Raw genomic sequence first — 18,413 nt, 5'->3', positions numbered from 1 at the left:
CAACTTCGGGCACAGCTAGTTTACTAGCACCACTGACCACTGCGTGGTCAATTAGGAGTATTTTTTGTGATTAGTATTACTACTTAGGGAGGATATACTCCAATTATAATTACCTCTCAAACCTTCTAGGTGTTGGGATCCTTCCCAGCACCTTACTGTGTTGATAGATACAAACAGAAATTATAAAATATCGCACGCATGATTTGATACGGCTGGCCAACTCCTTCCATGGCTTTGTCTGGGTGGAAAGCTAGGCTAGCTTTACTTCTCCTTTACCTATCTGCAGCATTCTACAGTGTTCACCCTGATTCACTAAGTATTAGATTGAAAGAAACTGGGATCGAATGAACAATTCTGAAATGAACCTTGTACCTTATGGATGGGCTGTGTCCCATCCCAGCACCTCCATTCACTGCCCACCTTACAAGAACAAAGTAGTTGTTCCCTGGGGCTCCATCATCTCCCTGCTACTCTTTAAAAATTTCATCGGCCCCTCCTGGAGGTAATAAAAAACTTCCAACTCACCTGATGAAAATACATGAATGGTATTGACACTCAAATAATCCTTAAACTGTAGAACCAGAACTAGCGCTGAACCTCATAACTAGGTGACTGCCTGACAACGGTTGACCGTTGGATGATAACAAACCACCCCAAGCCCAATTCCTTGAAAGCCAAGATCCATTCTAACATGGGCAGACTGGAAACCCTATGACCCATTAACAACCTGGCCTAATGAACTGGGAACACCAGCTACGACCTCAAAGGAAATTAAAAATAAAAAACCAAAATCTATGATCCTGCAGGCACACCAAGAAATAAAATCTGTATTATATATCTTGAGGATTCTACTATGTAGTTTTTCATATCTGGGATTCTTTAGGAAAGTCTAAGCAACTGCTTCCCCTGTGATGTTACAACTGGACTATGGCAATGACCTATGCCATGGAGTATCAGGTTCAGTTATGAAACACCTACAAAGAATTCAAAATGCAACAGAAGACAACTCCATTGCGTAGCCCTTTGAAACAACACCTCTCCTAAATTGAAGGCCACCCACTGGCTCCCCATCGCCAGAAGAAGAACCCTCAAAATTCTCGGGACTACACACAAAACAATAAATTTTACAATAAGTTTTTGTAAAAATGAAACTTGAGAGATACGCTAAAAAAAATGGTATACAGTAGCACTGCACCTCATCATACCCAAATACAAGCAAGAAATTCATCTGAGTCTTATCTGCCTCAGTCCGAGCAGCCAGATTATGAAATTCACTTACAGTAGTGATACAAGCCATTAAGAATCACTCAGAAGTCAGGAGGATGAGGTCTTGACTTTTTCCGGCTTTAATACATCAGGGGATTCTCACGAGTCTCTCAATCAGTCCAGCAACAAAAGAACTAAAAAAAGAATTACTTATTCACCATTGCACGGTATACACCAGCATCACTGTTGCATGTCAGATACAAATGATAACCTACTAATGGATTATACTGTATACGGTAATCAAGTTGTGAGAACATTAATATTCCTTATAATGGTAGTAACCTGTCTGCACACATAACCAGCCTCCAGATACAAATTACACTAACTGGTAAAAGCTGCATCAGAATACTATCTAAATTGTATGCTTTTCTTGAAATAATAAGAAATATTTGTAGGCAATACACAACTTGCCAAATAATTCGTCCTACTCTTAAGACTGACATCTAGAAGTTGTGTCCTCCATTAGGGTAGGGCAACTCCATCTTTTTATGAATTTTCAAGCCCCCTATTTATTTAAGATTGCACAATTTTTTCATGTATTTTGAAGGGTCTCTATTCAGCTAGGCTGTTCTGCACAAATTCACAAACCTGAGCAGGGAGATACTTTGTAGATCTGGTGGAAGGACAGAAGGCGTCAAGAAATAATTAAGTTAGTTTATTTTAAGATGTCCCTCTTAGGTGGAGGGCCCCATGGTTGTCCTTGTGAAGGGAAGGATGGCAACCACAAACACAATAGTGGAAGGAGATTACTTTAAGTGGTAATTGACAGCTCATCTGCGAGCTGTTTCCACATTGGATAGTCATAATGAGCTTCTTAAAGAGGTGGGATGCCTATGCTAGTGTCAAATATTATACGCGGCTTCCTAAAACGTTTGACAGTTATTTAATAAGCATTAAGGAAACGTTTTCTGCAGTTGATACAAAAGGAAGACTACAAAGTAGACATTTGAGAATCACGTTTATTGGCAGCATCTGCGATTTGTTTGTCCATACGTTGCTGTGGTCTGGTTACTTCTGTTAAATATCAGTGATTTTGAATAAGATTTCACAGCATCTTATAGAATCTTTGTGTGTTAGAAAACAACACTGTCTCAAGCATCCTTAATTCTTGGAGTTTATGGGGTGACATATTCCTCCACGTTGGGCTTCTTTTATGACATTTTCTACTGGATTACTCGTTGAGTTCCATCCATCGTACGTTCACAAAGCTCTTGCTGTCCATTTTATCGATATACAGATGTCCCTGTAGGTGATCCATTTCATGTTGTACGATTCGTGCTGGCCAGCCACGCGCCTGCCAAGATGTGGCTTCACCCTCCTCATTAAAACCTATAAATGTAACAGATGCGAATGAGGCACAACCAACTCTAAATTTATGTCAATACATTATATCAGCACACGTATAAAGAACATCAACAAACTACATGTGTTCACAGCGCAGGAACACCATGAACTCAAATAAAAAAACATGTTTACTATACATGCTGTTGCATATCCCTATGCGTCTTCAATAATGAAGTACGTTTTGTTTTGTCACAGGGATCGCTACAAGACGGAGTCCTCATGTACTATTGTGCCTGCTGATATTGCAACTGACTTTAGGCGGTAGCGACATAATATAGCCATTAGCATACCTGTGGACATATGCTCCACTAGTCCTGAGGGCCCAAGCTGTACACTCGATCCGCCCTCTAGGCGGAATTTGGTGCAGACAGTGAAGAGCGGGACCGTCTGCTGTGGATCAGAGACACGCCTCAAGCCAACCAGAACGTAAGCCTAGCTAAGGCCTACCTTAGGCTGAGGACTGGTCAAGAAGTGGTGGAGGGCTGCTGCGTGGAGGTGCTTGCTGACCCTGCTGCTGTGGACCCTGAGTCACTAAGGTCCTTTGGGGCTGTCTATTGCCCTACTGTGCCTGAGATCTGCATAGAGCTCTGGAGGCACACTACTGAAACAGCCCTGCCTGCTCTCCTCAGCTAGGTGTGGCCATGGGTAAGATCACCCATAAGAAGGATCAGGATGCCCTCTCCTTGGGGGCCCTACTGAGGCCTTGGGTGATGGCGGAAGTACACTGCGGCCACCCAAGACAGATGGAGGCCTTATGCGTCAGGATATCCTTCAGGCTATAACAGCATCCTGTAAGGTGTTGGAGACTAAAATCGACACCTTGGGAGCCAATTTGGGCCTCCTACGCGACGGTGCCTTGCCGAGAGGGTCACCACAACTGACACTGAATTGGCAGATATACTGCCTGCACTTACCTCAGCAACTGAGAGGCTTACCACCATGGAGTGCAAAATTCGTACGCTTGAACTTACAGCCGAAGATCGCTCAAGCCGTAATAATATACGAGTGGGTGGCTTGCCAGAGAAACCTGAAGGAACCAGCGTGGTTGATTGCCTTGAAAAGTGACTTCGAGAGGAGGTTGCACCTGAGGGCCTCTCCTCCTCCTTCGCTTTAGAGCAGGCACATTGAGGGCTGACCAGACCGCCACACCTGAGAGCTACCCCACGGCCCGTCATAGCCCACCTACTATAAAGATAGAGACCACATCCTAGCACAGGCTCACCACAATGGGGATTTTCAAGTTGGAAAAGGTGTGGTACGGATCTTTCCGAGCTTACGCTGGAAGTGCAGAGGCAGATAGCCTCGATCCAGGAAGCCAAGAACAAACTGTAGTAGATGGGCCTTTCTTATGCAATGCAATTCCCGGCCAGGCTGAGAGTGGCAACACCAGATGGCACCAAATTCTTTCAGTCCCCGCAGGAGATCTGGAGCTAGATCGACCTACAGCCGAAGTCGGGCCTTCAACAAAACAGCACATACTGGACCAGATCGAGATTCAGAACTAGGACGCACAGCACAGCTGCCCCTTCACAAGCTGAAGGGCAACGTGGCAGACAGAATGCAATAGAGATTGCTGCGTAGATGAGTGGCAGGGGTACGGGCCCCCGATGCCTGAGGGGGATGGTGCTGCCCAAGACTTAGACTCTGATCACTGCTCAAGCATCTCTGAGGACTCGAGCCTGGTGCTGTGAGCCCAGGGACGTCAGATAAAATCCTTTGAAGCCATGGACACGCTGGTAACAATTTGGAGAAGTTGCTCCATGGCGCTGCAATCCCTGTTAGGAGGGAGGGTAAATCCTGCTGGAGTTCCTTCCCTGGGCTGGAGACAGTACTCCTAGACACAACACTAGACAGAGAGACTGCTGCCGTGGGGCTCTCTTGGCTACCCCCTCCTCTTGGAAAACCGCTGGGGAACTCCCACGATTTGTTGACTCTTGTTGCTTGTTTGGAAGGAGGGAAGGGGGGGGGGTCGAAACCTTGTCCTGGGGAGTGGGAGTTGAGATATTAGTTTTTGGTTGAAACTTTTGGGGACCTGTTAGACGGAAAATCTTACACAGATGGTCTGCAATGCATGCGGGGATCCTGAGGGACGGGGCAAGCGGAGGAATGTGCAAGCTTGACCCAAGCGGGGGAGATAAGGTCTATCACAAGGAGGGGATCAATGCCCTTTACCCTCAGTACTACTCGACTCTATTATTTTTTTTTTTTTAAACAGACTTTATTGGGTCACAAAACAGAATACAGTCAATCCCCTTCCCCATTACTCCGCCCTCCAGCCAATTCAGAGCATAGAGCAGTGACCAGTCCACCAAACTGATCATAACTGTACAGCATTCACCCCATCAACAGCTATGCTACGAGGTAGTCCATCCACAGGATTAGTCCAAAGCGAGTGTGCGATATAACCAATATGCCACCTGCCCCATCCCCCAGCAACCCCCCAACATACCCCCCCACCCTAATCACCCACCCAAGCATGTCGCCAGTATCTATCATAATTACATGCGTATCAAAGCCTCCCCTGCCACTTGTCGGATCCGCCTCCCACATACCACAGCAGAAATTGCCTCACGAGCATAGGGGGAAGCCTGTTACAGGGTTCTCAAGGGGCCGGGGTCTCATCATCCTCCACCGGATCCCCCCCGTACTACTCGACTCTATATACAAGTGTCACAGTACACGACAAGGGCATACCTTGAGACCTTACACCTACCACATCTGGCGGAGGAGCTCGGCGGGTATATCATCCTGCAAGAGAGACAGAAAAATGGCATCTGGCAAAACAGGAGGGACAGATGGCTTCCCAGTCGAATTTTATGCTACCTTCTCCACGGAACTAGCACCTACACGAGTAGAGCTATATAGTGCGGTCAAAGACACAGGGGACCTGCCTGACACAACCAGCGAAGTGCTCCTAGTCCCTATGGTCATATCTGCTGGACACCACCAGGGAAGCGCTCATAGTCCCTATGGGATACCCAATGGGCAGAGGAACAAGGCAGGGCTGCCCTCTGTCCCTCCCTGCTTCTTACACTGGCCATGGAGTCCTTGGCTAGCTATGCGAGGACCGGGAATAGTTACCGGGGGCTACAAATCGGGGCACCGCATTGCATTATATGCAGATGATCTACCGCTCTTCCTCTGGAATTCGGTGGAGGATCTAGACAGGGCCAGAGCTATGTTTGAACATTTTGGATAGCTGTCGGTCTGAAGGTGAACTGGCAGAAGTCTAAGTTATTTCCTACCACACCACATAGAACACCGCCTGAAGAGCTAGCACAGCTGGAATGGGAACGTCATTGCCTGGCCTACCTGGGGGTCAAAGTATATCATGACCGGGCTGACATCTTAGACGACTGATGTCGGACAGGCCATCCGATCTCTCAGCTCTCATTCAGACTTATGGAAAATGCAGCCACTCTCGACTGCAGGCCTCATCGCACTCCTGAAGATGGTGGCATTGCCTTGTCACCAATATTTCTTGAGTACACTATCGGTTTGGATCCTGCAAACAATATTCCAGGACCTATACCCTTTAATCACTGCTTTCATATGGGGTGCTGGCCATAGACGAGTGGCGCTAGCCACGATGCAGCATTCAACGTCAACTGGGGGGCTGGCAGGCAGATAAGATCCCAGGTCCTTTTACGCTGGAACTCCCCGACCTTACAAAAATGTTGTTGACAGTAAGGCACTCCTCTACTGGAGATACCCAGGAATTCCAGATTATAGCAAAGTGCTGGAATAGATGCTTGCAAAAAAAAAAAACATAGCAAATCAAAGAACATTTGTCAGTCAAAGAACATTTTTAAAGCGCATGGCTACCTCAGGCGAATTCCACAGTTTGGTGGTTCTAACCGAGAAAGACCTCCCCCCCCATGCCATGCTTTAGAAAAACAGGGGACAGCAAGATAACGCTGATGGATGGATCTTAATGCTTGCTCCTGGTGGTACGGACTGAGCCGCCTCCTAAGGTAGCCGGGGCCCTTACCCTGAATGGCACGGAGAGTGAAGGTGAGGGCCTTGAATTCGGTCCTCCTGGCTACCGGGAGCCAATGTAGTTGGTGAGGGGAAATGTGCTGGTGCAGCGGGACCTTGCGGATTAGCCTAGCCGTTGCATTCAGCACCGTTTGCTGCCTTTTGATCAAGAACCCTGGCATTCTCAAGTAAAGGCCATTGGCATAGTCAAGGTGAGAAGTCACCAGGGCATGAACCGTGGTCCTTCGGCTTTCTTCCAGTAGGAAGCCCAGGAATTTCCTGATAGCTCTCACCTTTCTGAAGCAGGCTGCTGAGACTTGCCAGACTTGAGCCAAAAGGGCCAAGTCCTTATCCCATCTGACTCCAAGATTTTTAACCAAGTCTTTAGGGACAGGAGGGGAGCCAAGCTCCCCGGGCCACCATAGGCCAGAAGGGGGGGGGGATGTTTGGTTAGCAAGATGCCATTTTATCCCGATCTGGGGTCGGGGCTCGACACTTGAAATGCTCTGGGGGTGACATTGGTGGGGGACTTACTTAGGGAATCAGAGAAGCTCCCATTGGAGGAGTTTCGCACGGACTTTGACTTGTCGCAGGGCCACTTTCTATTACATAGAGCGTGCATGATGCATGATGGCACTCCGAAAACACTGGGGCACCGGCTCTTCTGAACCACGTACTATCAGAAGCTGCCATTATGTGGCTCTTTCTATGGGCACTATCAAGGCTGTTTTGTGCCTGTACAGAGCAATTTGAGAGGACTTACAGCGACCGTTAGAGGACCTGTGGACACGGTTGGAAGAAGACCTGGGAATCCCTATCACCGATAAGGGGTGAGAAGCTATCCTGGCGATAACACCGAAGGTATCTAGAAACGCCCGCTTTAAACTGATGAATTTTTATGTCCTTCACACATCATACATCACTCTAGAGCGGATTGGTAGATATTTTCATTTAGTTGATGCGGCCTGCCCCCGCTGTCGGAGCTCATATCCTACACATGTTCTGGTTGTGTCTCTCGCTGCACATTTTTTGGGGAGGAGGTCATACATGCAATTATAACTGTCACTGAAAAAGAGATTCTTTGCTTCCCGGGCCACCGTCTCTAGGGGTGGTTCCCACATACTTCCAAAACCAAAGTCACAAGTAAGTTCCAGGACCTGCCGTTCTTATTAGCCAAGCGCGAAGTTACAAGAAACAGAGAGTCTCCTGGAGGGCTCTGGACAGGTACTTAGAGGAGAGAAATGGAGAGGTCGGAGTGATGCGAAGGAAGAATACTCCTTAGAGAGGCTAGGTGAGGAATATGTACACTAGACATGGCCCGCACGGGGAAATGTTAGTGGATAGCTTTGCTACCCAACCTCCAAGCCCCCCATGGCCTAACCAGTAGGATCACCGAGCCCTGCAGTGCCGTTGCATGTATGTGTAGCCCAAATATGGATGTGCAACAAGAAAGACAGTTAAAGACCTCGCTTGTTTCTCTCCTTTGTGTCCTTTTTGTGCAGACAACTGTAGCGCTGTTTGTTGTGTGTCTGAGCTGGAGTCACAAACATCACATAAACCGTAGATGAGACATTTATACGTTATCCCATGGGTTTTAGCTATATCCAGCAGACAGGCCTATGGTATGCAAGTAGTGACTCTCAAACTACGGAAGGGCCAGGGCCTAGCCACATCCTCTTACCTGAAGACAAAAGGAGTTGCTTACTGTATGAACATCCTCTTGTCCAGCTCAAGGAGCTCATTTTCAGTGACAACAAACAGCCTCTGACCGACAGGCCTGCCTGGTGTGAACGCGCATCTCCTGGAGGTATTCTGTGACGTGTCTTGTCAGAACGGCTTCAGATAAACAACAAATATAATGGTATGCCAAAACCTTGGGCCGGCTTCTAAACAAAAAGATACATTTAAGTTTGGTTGGTTAGCTCCAAATGTTCAAGTGTAGCACATCTGGGTGGTTTGTTGGCCTGGTGCCAACTGCCACTACTTTGTGCTACAATCTGCCCTACGGTTCAGCGTCTGAGTTCATCTTTTGACTCAACAAAGGCTGTGCACACAAGCACAAAGTAAAGGAGTGGACCATGGACAGGTTTCCACGTTTCTGCCCTCCTTTGAGAATCAATGGTAGTCTTTTTGGGAATAGAAAAATGATTGCCGTACCAGCGATGTAAGGAGGAGACCTATCTTATAATAGTTCTACCATGAAGACGTGCTGCTTGTGGGTGCAGACTGCACAATCTTGATGTGCTATTAGTGTTACATAGTGCATCCAAAATTAAATACATCAACACAGAGAATTATTCTCCGATCTTCTCTTCACATCTTCCGCGTCAGAAATGTTCTTTACCAAGGCTACGACCAATGGCAACCCCTGAGGCAATCAGGTGCCTTTCTGCGGGTTGCCCAAGGTTCTCTTCCGCCCCTTTGGTCCTGTGTTAACCCTTCTTCATGGCTGTCTGGACCTTACATGCTTCTTTTGCCTGGATCATTCTCAGCAGGTTGAAAGCAATGGTCACCTCATCCTGTAAAGACCCTATAGTTGTCTCTCTGTTGTAGCTCTGCTCTCCTAATCCTTTTTGTTGTGCCAGTGGTTGGCCTCTGAGGCTGCTGCCCATTACACTGCTCATATCAACAATCGGCGAAAAAACGTCAGAGCCCAAACAGAGCGGGAGATGCATCGTCAATCTGTCAACTAAGTGATAATGACTGAGCTGTATCGTATAATGTTAGTACCCCGAGTGGTCCTTCCAAACAGCATCCATCAATGTGACTGTAGGTACTCTCTTTGTTTATGTATGATGTATCTGCCCTCACATGGTACTATACCAAATACACAATCCGCTCCGAATCATTAGACCAACATATGCCCTGTTCCTGTTTTGTTGTTCTAAGTTCAGTAAAAATTCATCATGTACAGTCATGCCATAACTGTGCTCGGCCACCCTACTGCAATTGGCAAGGAAGTAAGCCGGCGACTCGGCGTCCCCCTAGGGATAATTCCCGACAGCCCTAGGTTATATAGGGCATTTGCACATTTGGGGTAGGCTAAAGGGATGACAACACAACCTGTTTGGGGGGGGTTGGTGTGGGTGGGGGGAGGATTAGGAATGTTAATGGTTATTGTTTAATACCGCCGAATGTACAACCCGGGAGACTATCTCTAGATGACCAAACCGGAGTTCACTGCATATCCACCACGCACAGAGACAAAATAGGCTTCTGGATGCACTGCATCATAGGCAACACCGCACACCTTGATCTGTGCTCCTACACAAACACCGGAGAAATGGCGCACATATGCTAGTATGTCCTCATTAAAATGTATCATTGGAATGTGCGCTGTCTAAATGACCACAGAAAATGAAGACTGGTACGTTCATACCTCACCAGGCATGAAGCAGACATCTGGCTTCTGCAAGAAACTCATCTGAAGGATTCATCCCGATTGAATTCAAATAGGAGGGGGTGGTACTCACTTCCAACTACTCTAATTACTCCCGTGGGGTGGCAATTCTGATAAGGAGAGGAATTCCCTGGAAAACGCATCAGGTAGTCATGGACCCTGAGGGGCGCTTTATATTAGTGTGGGGTGCGATTTATGGCCAACAGGTCCTCATTAATAACATATACGGACCCAACACTGATGGCCCCGAGTTTTTCCACCAAGTATGGCACAAACTGCAAACATTGGGAGACGCTGCAATACTGGGGGGGTGACTTCAACGTAGTTTTATCAACACAAGACCATGGAGTAGACACATCCCACACACACCATCCACAGGTGGCTGCAGCACTGTGAAGTATAATTGAAGACCACCACTTGATTGACACATGGCGCACACTAAATCCATCGGCCCAAGAAGGCACATGTATAACCCAACAACATACAGCATGGTCCAGGCTGGACTTTTGGTTGACCTCCAAAGGCCTGCACTCTTGGGCAACCAGGCGTGCGCACAATCAAATAAAATTATCACCGGTAGAGACCTGTATCCAGGGGTTCAATTCCTAACACTTCAGCAAATGTGCAGCACTACACAGCACCCGGCACTAGATACACTACTATACTACCAATTACGAGCTGCCTGCTGGGCTTGATATAACACATTTCCCACTGCTCCTCCGCCACTGTCAGCATTGGAACATATAATTGCAGTGGACTCGGGCCGTAAACTGGTGACCCGCATCTATACGATTACACAAAGGGAATCCCCAATCATAGTTCCTCCATCAAGTAGAGCATGGGAGGCTGATATTGGCGAGGAGATTACAGACAAGCAATGGGGCTTCTGCTGCAGCCAATTGGAACAATTGTCTCCTAACTATCGTCTTTGGATAATTCACTTTAAGTATATTCACCGCCTCGATCGCACCCCAACACAATTACAACACATGGGACTGCGACCCGACACGAATTGCTGGCGCTGGGAGACTCCACAGGCAACTTTCATACATTTGGCTTGGGAATCCCGACCGACCCATAGCTAGTGTTTGGATGAAAATACTTAATTACATAAAGAATATAACCGAGCAGACTCTGCCGAAAACTCCACTGGTGACACTGTACACAAAACCCCAACCTCATGAGACGACTCACAGCACTGTTACTGCTGCTAGCCAAAAGACAAGTAGCCCTGCACTGGGGAGCAACATCCCCCCCCAAGCCATAAAAGCTTGGATAAAAGGCACCACATACTGTAGGGATCAACTATCGTGCTATTGGGAGCTCCTACCGGCACTGTCCCGCCCTAAAGATATATGGTCCCCATTTACAAAATGCCTCTGTGCTACTGACATGGATGCCCCATAAACCTACTAGGTGCGTGGTAGTGTGCAGTGAGGAGGTATCCGCAGGACATACTGGAAGAGTAGTACTGTAATATCCTATGTTTTTTTTATTTTTTATTGTGGTGTTTCTTTGTGATGTGTGCATTTTACAATCTACGTACCCTCCCAAATGATGGTCTGTGTTTGATCAAAAAAACTCACTGGTAAATCAAATGCATCGATAGTAACAATGTGTAAAATGCGGTACTGTGTTCTCTGTTATATTGATGATTATATGTTTATTAATGCAAAACTCCAATAAAAAAGATGTTCCAGTAGCTTAGTGCAGGACACCCTCATAGTGTAGAAGGTGCGCTTTATAAATACATGTCATCATCATCCTCCTATATCTCTTACTAGCGCGCATGCGTTCGGGAATGGATGGTTATCTGCTAAGGGACATCACAATTGTTCCTCTGTCTGGATGGAAACTTTACTATCAATGAGCTATGACATTTTGACTGCAGAAATCATAATTCTTTTGAACGGTTATAGTATACAATGAACATGCATAGCTTTTGTGTGTCATTTCAGTGTTAATTCTCTGTGCTCCTGAATCGACTTCGCCCTCCAAGAGTAGATCTTGTGTGCTTATCCCCACCACCCCCTGATAGCAAGAAACCGAAAGGAAAGTTCCTGGATTTCAATGAGCTGTCCAGTGGTTTTTAGTGTTGGGATGTGGGTCTCTGCATTGTCTGGAAAGGTTGCGCTGCCCTGATCCTTTATTTATGCCTTCAGTGATCCTGATGATCTGTGAACTCACTCAAGAAGTATCATGTTTTACTGTACTGTCAATCAAAAGAGGTCCGCTTGCCTATCTGGGCATGGGGATGGTCACCCAGTGTGAACTTCAAACCTAAATAAGGGCAGCTACTGTCCTCATCCTGGGCTATAATGTGGCTGGCATGGTAGCACTGTGATTTCAGTCCAGGGGCATAGGCCTCTTTACCAGCAGCTTTGTGGTGAGATTTTTTTTAAAAGGTCCATCCATTCTCCAATGAGAGGAGTCTATCATCTACTCTCATGAGTGGACATGTATGAGCGGCATGTGTGTTTTATGTGTGAGAGTTTTACAGTCAATGAGTGAATAAAAGGTACCCATCTTGGAAACTGCGCGCACAAGATGTTATTCGCTCGCGCTGCAGGGTGTCCATGGTCCACATGGAAGCCTGTCCTCGGGACCCTCTCCTCAGAACCAGTGGAAGCTTTTGGGCGAGGTCTGGATGCCGTCTCCTTTCTTTGACTGTAGGTTTTAAATGCACGACAAAACTGACCCATACCCTTTGGTGCCTGCTGAAGGCTAGTAAAGGTGGCCTTCGTTTGGGCTCTTCCTGAATAGAATCCACTTCACTTTAGAACTTCCAGTTCTGAATGCACTGACTTTGGATGGGAATCCCACAAAAACAAAAGACAAAGAAGGACTTTTGTTATATCAGACTATTCCCATTGGTGTTGGGCAGACATATTAACCGAAGATGAAACTTTGATGGTGGTTGGTCTCGCTCACTGTGTGGAAAAGCACAGATCAGTGGAACACTTTCCTGGTATGACTTGTGTGGGTCAAAAAGCTGGGCTGTCCTGACCACTGGAAGACCTGCACAAGGCTCAGCTGATTGAAGATCTGTGTGAAGAATAAGTTAAGGAACCAGAACGACTGAGCTACCAGGATGCAAGGCAGACATACACAGACAAGCATCACCTGGGTAAAACCGCTGTAGAGACTCTTTCCTGTACCCACACTGGTGAGCAAGCACTGCTCTAGATCCACCCCAAACCCACAGGGAGCCCATATCTATTCATCCCCATTTCCACAGGGACCTGAAATCTTTAACCTGTCACACCCTAGGAGAAGGATCTGAGCACTCTGGCTGGGACTGCTTCATTTAACTAGCTTCTTCGGTTCTAAAGATGATATCCTTGAAAGTCTTGGCTGGTAACTAACTGTCAAGCAAATTAAATTGTGCCGGTACCAAGTTTGGAATTGGTTTCCCAATTGCACTGCACCACGGCAATGCGCGTTGTAGCTGGCGCGTACATGGAAAACAAAAAATACAGAGTACCATTGCGCAATAACAAAACAAGCATTTCTATTGCAATCTGTCTCATATTTGTGAAAGTTAGAGCTATTGGCGTTGTAAATTATATTGTTTTTTACTAGTAGATGAAGAATGAGGAATTACCGCTGTGAAGAGAGACAGTTGCAGCACTGCCTAGAGGACCTAGAATGAGGAATTAATGACAAGACTAGAGAAGCAGCTAGCAGCACTGCCTAGAGGACTAAGAATGAGGAATTATCTCTGGGACCAAGGAAGCAGCTTCAACACTGTCTCGAGGACTTAAAATGAGGAATAACCACTTGGACCAGAGAAGCAGCTAGCAGCCTAGAGGACTTGGAAGAAGGAATTTCCACCGGGACCAGAGAAGCAGCCAGCAGCACTGTCTAGAGGACTTAGAATGAGGAATTACTGACAAGACCAGAGAAGCAGCTAGCAGCACTGCCTAAAGGACTAAGAATGAAGAATTATCGACTGGACCAGAGAAGCAGCTAGCAGCACTGCCTAGAGGACTAAGAATGAGGAATTATCACTGGGACCAAGGAAGCAGCTTCAACACTGTCTCGAGGACTTAAAATGAGGAATAACCACTTGGACCAGAGAAGCAGCTAGCAGCCTAGAGGACTTGGAAGAAGGAATTTCCACCGGGACCAGAGAAGCAGCCAGCAGCACTGTCTAGAGGACTTAGAATGAGGAATTACTTACAAGACCAGAGAAGCAGCTAGCAGCACTGCCTAAAGGACTAAGAATGAAGAATTATCGACTGGACCAGAGAAGCAGCTAGCAGCACTGCCTAGAGGACTAAGAATGAGGAATTATCACTGGGACCAAGGAAGCAGCTGCAACACTGTCTCGATGACTTAGAATGAGGAATTGCCACTGGGACCAGAAAACCAGCTAGCAGCACTGTCGAGAGGACTAAGAATGAGGAATTACAACTGGGAACAGAGACGCACCTGCCACACTGCCTAGAGGATTAAGAATGGGGATTTACCACTGGGACAAGAGAAGCAGCTGACTGGACCGAAGTAGCACCTGCAGCACTGCCTATAGGTCTTAAAATGTGTGAATTACCGATGGGACCAGAGAAGCAGTTGCAGCACTGTCTATAAGACTTAGAATGATGAATTACCGATGAGACCAGAGACAACTAGCAGCATTGTCTAGAGGACTTAGAATGAGGAACTGCTGACGGGACCAGAGAAGCAGCTAGCAGCACTGCCTAGAGGACTAAGAATGAGGAATTACCACTGTGACCAGAGAAGCAGCTAACATCACTGCCTAGTGGACTTAGAATGGGGAATTCCCACTGGAACCAGACCATGGTTCCAGTGGGACCATGGTTTGGACGAATACCTGTAGAGGGGTTCGCCCTAGCGGTTACTTTGGCCTTGTTGGCTTGTTTATGCACACGGTTCTATGTTTGTGCGTTGTTGTTTTGATGGGTTTTCATTGCAGCTCACTAAATAGTCATGTGAAGGCCCAATGCTCCTCGCCCTGGAGGGGCGTCCCTAACCCCCGCCACAGATTTACACTTAGGATTTCCGCATGGCCGTTACGAATATAGTCACATGGAATGTTCGAGGTATGCATACGCCGGCGCGTAGATACTCCGTCTAGGCATACATGCAGCGACACGCAGTGGCCATAGCTCTCCTGCAGGAAACGCACATGACACCGAGGGAACTGGGCAGGTTGCGCGCGCGCTGGAGGGGGCAGGTGTATGGCACTACATGATCGGCACACGCTAGAGGCACGCTGATATGGGTGAGGGCGGGAACCCTGTTTGTCTGTTTGGAGGCGCTGGTAGACCCAGGTGGGAGGTACACCCTAGTACACGGGAGAATTGATGGGCAGCAGGTGCTACTGGGATCCCTCTATGCGCCGAATGTGGAGCAATCCTCCTACCTGGCCAGTCTGTCGGCGGTGCTGGCGCCATATGCTGGCCTTCCCTGGCTCCTGGGGGGAGACTTTAACTCCGTACTTGATGTGCACATGGACCGGTCCTTCCCGCCACTGCGGGGCACACAGGTGGGGTCGAACGCAAGAGCCCTGGCCACCTGGTTGTCACACTGGACTCTGATTGACCTGTGGCGGAACGTCCACCCTGATGACCGCGTATATTCATACTACTCAGCGGTCCACGGCCTCCATGTCCGGTTAGACAGGGTGGTGGGCACCCATTCGGTGCTCCCGTGGGTGGTTCGTGCGGAGTACATGGGCCGGACACACTCGGACCACAATCCCCTCATCCTGGGGTTCCGGTGGCAGTCTGATAGACCTCCGGTTCCGACATGGCGCCTTCAGACGGTGGCCCTGGAAGATTCGGAGTTCCGTGCTTCCCTGGGCACAGCGATTGAACAATATTTTGACCTTAATGAGGGCTCCACTGATAGCGAGCTGATAGAATGGGACGCCCATAAAGTGTATATTAGGGGGCACTGTTTGGGCGCGACATGGAATATTCTAAAGCAGCTGGCGTGTGCTCTTGCTGCCCTGGAGTCCCGCCTCCTTTCATGCAAATTACGTGGGGAGGGTGGGGGTGCAGACTCAAAATCGCTTGCTGGAGCTCCGGGCACGCCATGCCGAACTACTAGACCGGCTACGCTGCCTCAATTATGCGGCTCACTCGGCCCAGGTGCACACTGCGTCAGATAGGGCCGGGAGACTCCTGGCTTGGCTGATACGACGGGAGACTGCTCGTGACCCAATAGGTGCCATTTCTGGTCCTGATGGCTCACAGGTACATACACAATGGGAAATCCATCAGGCGTTCACGGCGCATTACACCTCTCTGTACCGGTCAACGGGAAGGAGGCGAGCGTGTGACTTAGATGAGTTCTTGGAAGCTGTGGAGTTACCCGTGGTCCCGGAGGAGCATCATGCATCCCTGGAGTGCCCCCCCACAATAGACGAGATAGGGGATGCCATCTCCTCTCTAGCTACGGGGAAGGTGCCAGGGTCGGATGGGCTTCCGGCGGAATACTATAAATCTTACCGAGAGTCATTGATACCAAAACTCCACAGCCTTTACTTGACTGCCCTAGAGAACGGCGCTCTACCAGAGTCGACGCGGGAGGCCTATCTGATTTCCCTACTCAAGCCTGGACGAGACGCCACTCAGCTGGGGTCCTATCGCCCGCTTGCCCTGCTCAATACGGACTACAAAATCCTGGCGAAGATACTGGCGGAGAGGCTGGCGCCAGTGGTGCCCATGCTAGTGCACGGCGATCAAAATGGCTTCGTGCCTAAACGCAGCACCTCTCTTAATTTGCGGCGGTTTTTCCGAGTGATGGCGGATAGCGCCCGGCACTGGCCCAGAGCAGGCTGTCTGGTCTTGGACCTGGAGAAAGCATTCGATTGTCTGGAATGGGGGTACCTGGTGACGACGTTGTCACGATTCGGACTGGGGCTTGGCTTTCTCCAGCTTGCGGCTCTTCTGTATAAAGGCCCTACGGTGCGAGTGCGCACTGGTCCATATATCTCGGACCCCATATCAGTCGGCCGCGGCACTAGGCAGGGATGTCCGCTGTCACCCCTCCTGTTTGCGCTTGCAATGGAGCCGTTGGCGGCGACGCTCCGTAAGGAATTGGCAGATGGCATCCCGCTGGGAGATGCGACACACCAGGTGTCCCTTTATGCGGATGACCTCCTAGTGTTTGTCAGGGACGTGTCTTCTATCCCTGTGGGGCTGGAACGTGTCCTGTCCACCTTCGCACAGCTCTCGGGGCTCCGAGTGAATGCAGCCAAATCCTGCCTATATGCATTCAGAGACGACACTCGAGACCCTGATTACCACCTCGACAGAGTACGAGTGCAGTGTCAGCCGGACACCTTTCGATATTTAGGAGTCCAGATATATCGCCGCCCGGCGGATCTGGTGGAGGGTACCCTGGGACGAGCCGTGACGGCGATCCGAGCTCAGATGGCGTTCTGGAGCACGCTTGCCCTCTCGGTCACCGGCCGAATAGCACTAGTCAAAATGGAAGTACTGCCTCGACTGTTGTACTACTTTGCCAATCTGCCATTATACATACCGGCGTCCTTCTTCACGAGCTTCACGCGCTGCCTCCGGGACTTCGTATGGGGAACGGCGCGCCACAGTGTCGCACTGCCCAAACTGTGTCTCCCCGTAGGCCAGGGTGGGCTTGCAATGCCATGTTTTGAACATTACTATTTGGCGGCGCAGTTGCAATGGGTGGCCCGATGGCTGGCAGACAGATGTCGCGAGGACACTGCGACGGCGGAGGACCCTCCGCTGACGTTAGCCGAGCTCCTTCGGATCTTTCATCCGATGACGGGCGCACTGCGACCCACGCCACTGCTGTTAGTGGTGGCGTGTAAATGCTACCATAGAAGTCTCCGGCTTACCAGCACTAGGATCCCTTACGCGCCGGCTATACTCTTGGAGGGCTCCCCTTGTGGGCGGGGCATACTTGGGGCTGTGGAGCTGAGGGACTGGCATGCGGCTGATATCCACACCTTGGAGGACCTATACCGTGAGGGAGGTCTTTTGCCATTCACGACCCTTGCGGAGGAGATGGGGCTAGCGCGGGGCCAGTTCCTCCGCCATCGGGCTCTGGTGGAGACGCTAGCAGACCACTGGGGAGACCTACGGGAGGAGCCGGAACAGCACTTAGTGGTGCAATATCTTCATGTCATGGGACAAGGGGGGCACCTGATTAAATGGTTCGCCGCGGCCTTGCGAGCGCATGCGGCGCTGAGCCTAGGGGCATTGCGCGAGAAATGGGAGATGGACCTTGCCCGCCCTATGGCGGATAAAGAATGGGAGAGGGTACTACAGGGGCCGAGGAGGGTGCCTAGAAATATGAGATTGCGCCAAATACAGTTCTTTGTCTTACATAGGGCATACCTTACGCCGGCTGCCATTAATAGATATTTCCATCGCGTGGATGCATGCTGTCCCCGTTGTACGGAGGTTGATGC

The 18,413-nt window shown here is 49.0% G+C and overlaps 1 protein-coding gene across 3 annotated transcripts in view; it reads right to left on the bottom strand.

Moving 5' to 3' along the window:
* Positions 1–2,207: 2,207 nt before the first annotated feature.
* Positions 2,208–18,413, bottom strand: part of PDF (peptide deformylase, mitochondrial) — a 101,054-nt gene continuing 84,848 nt past the window's right edge. For all 3 annotated transcript variants that reach the window (XM_085638221.1, XM_085638222.1, XM_085638223.1), the window contains one exon: positions 2,208–2,595. In XM_085638221.1, coding sequence (XP_085494347.1) covers positions 2,438–2,595 — 158 coding nt within the window. In that variant the 3' untranslated portion in view covers positions 2,208–2,437. The remainder of the gene's footprint in view (positions 2,596–18,413) is intronic.

The sequence above is a fragment of the Triturus cristatus genome, chromosome 12 (assembly GCF_964204655.1).
Source record: "Triturus cristatus chromosome 12, aTriCri1.1, whole genome shotgun sequence".
Classification (NCBI taxonomy): Eukaryota; Metazoa; Chordata; class Amphibia; order Caudata; family Salamandridae; genus Triturus; species Triturus cristatus.
The sequence above is the reverse complement of the archived record's forward strand: the minus strand, read 5'-3'. Positions and strand labels throughout refer to the sequence as shown.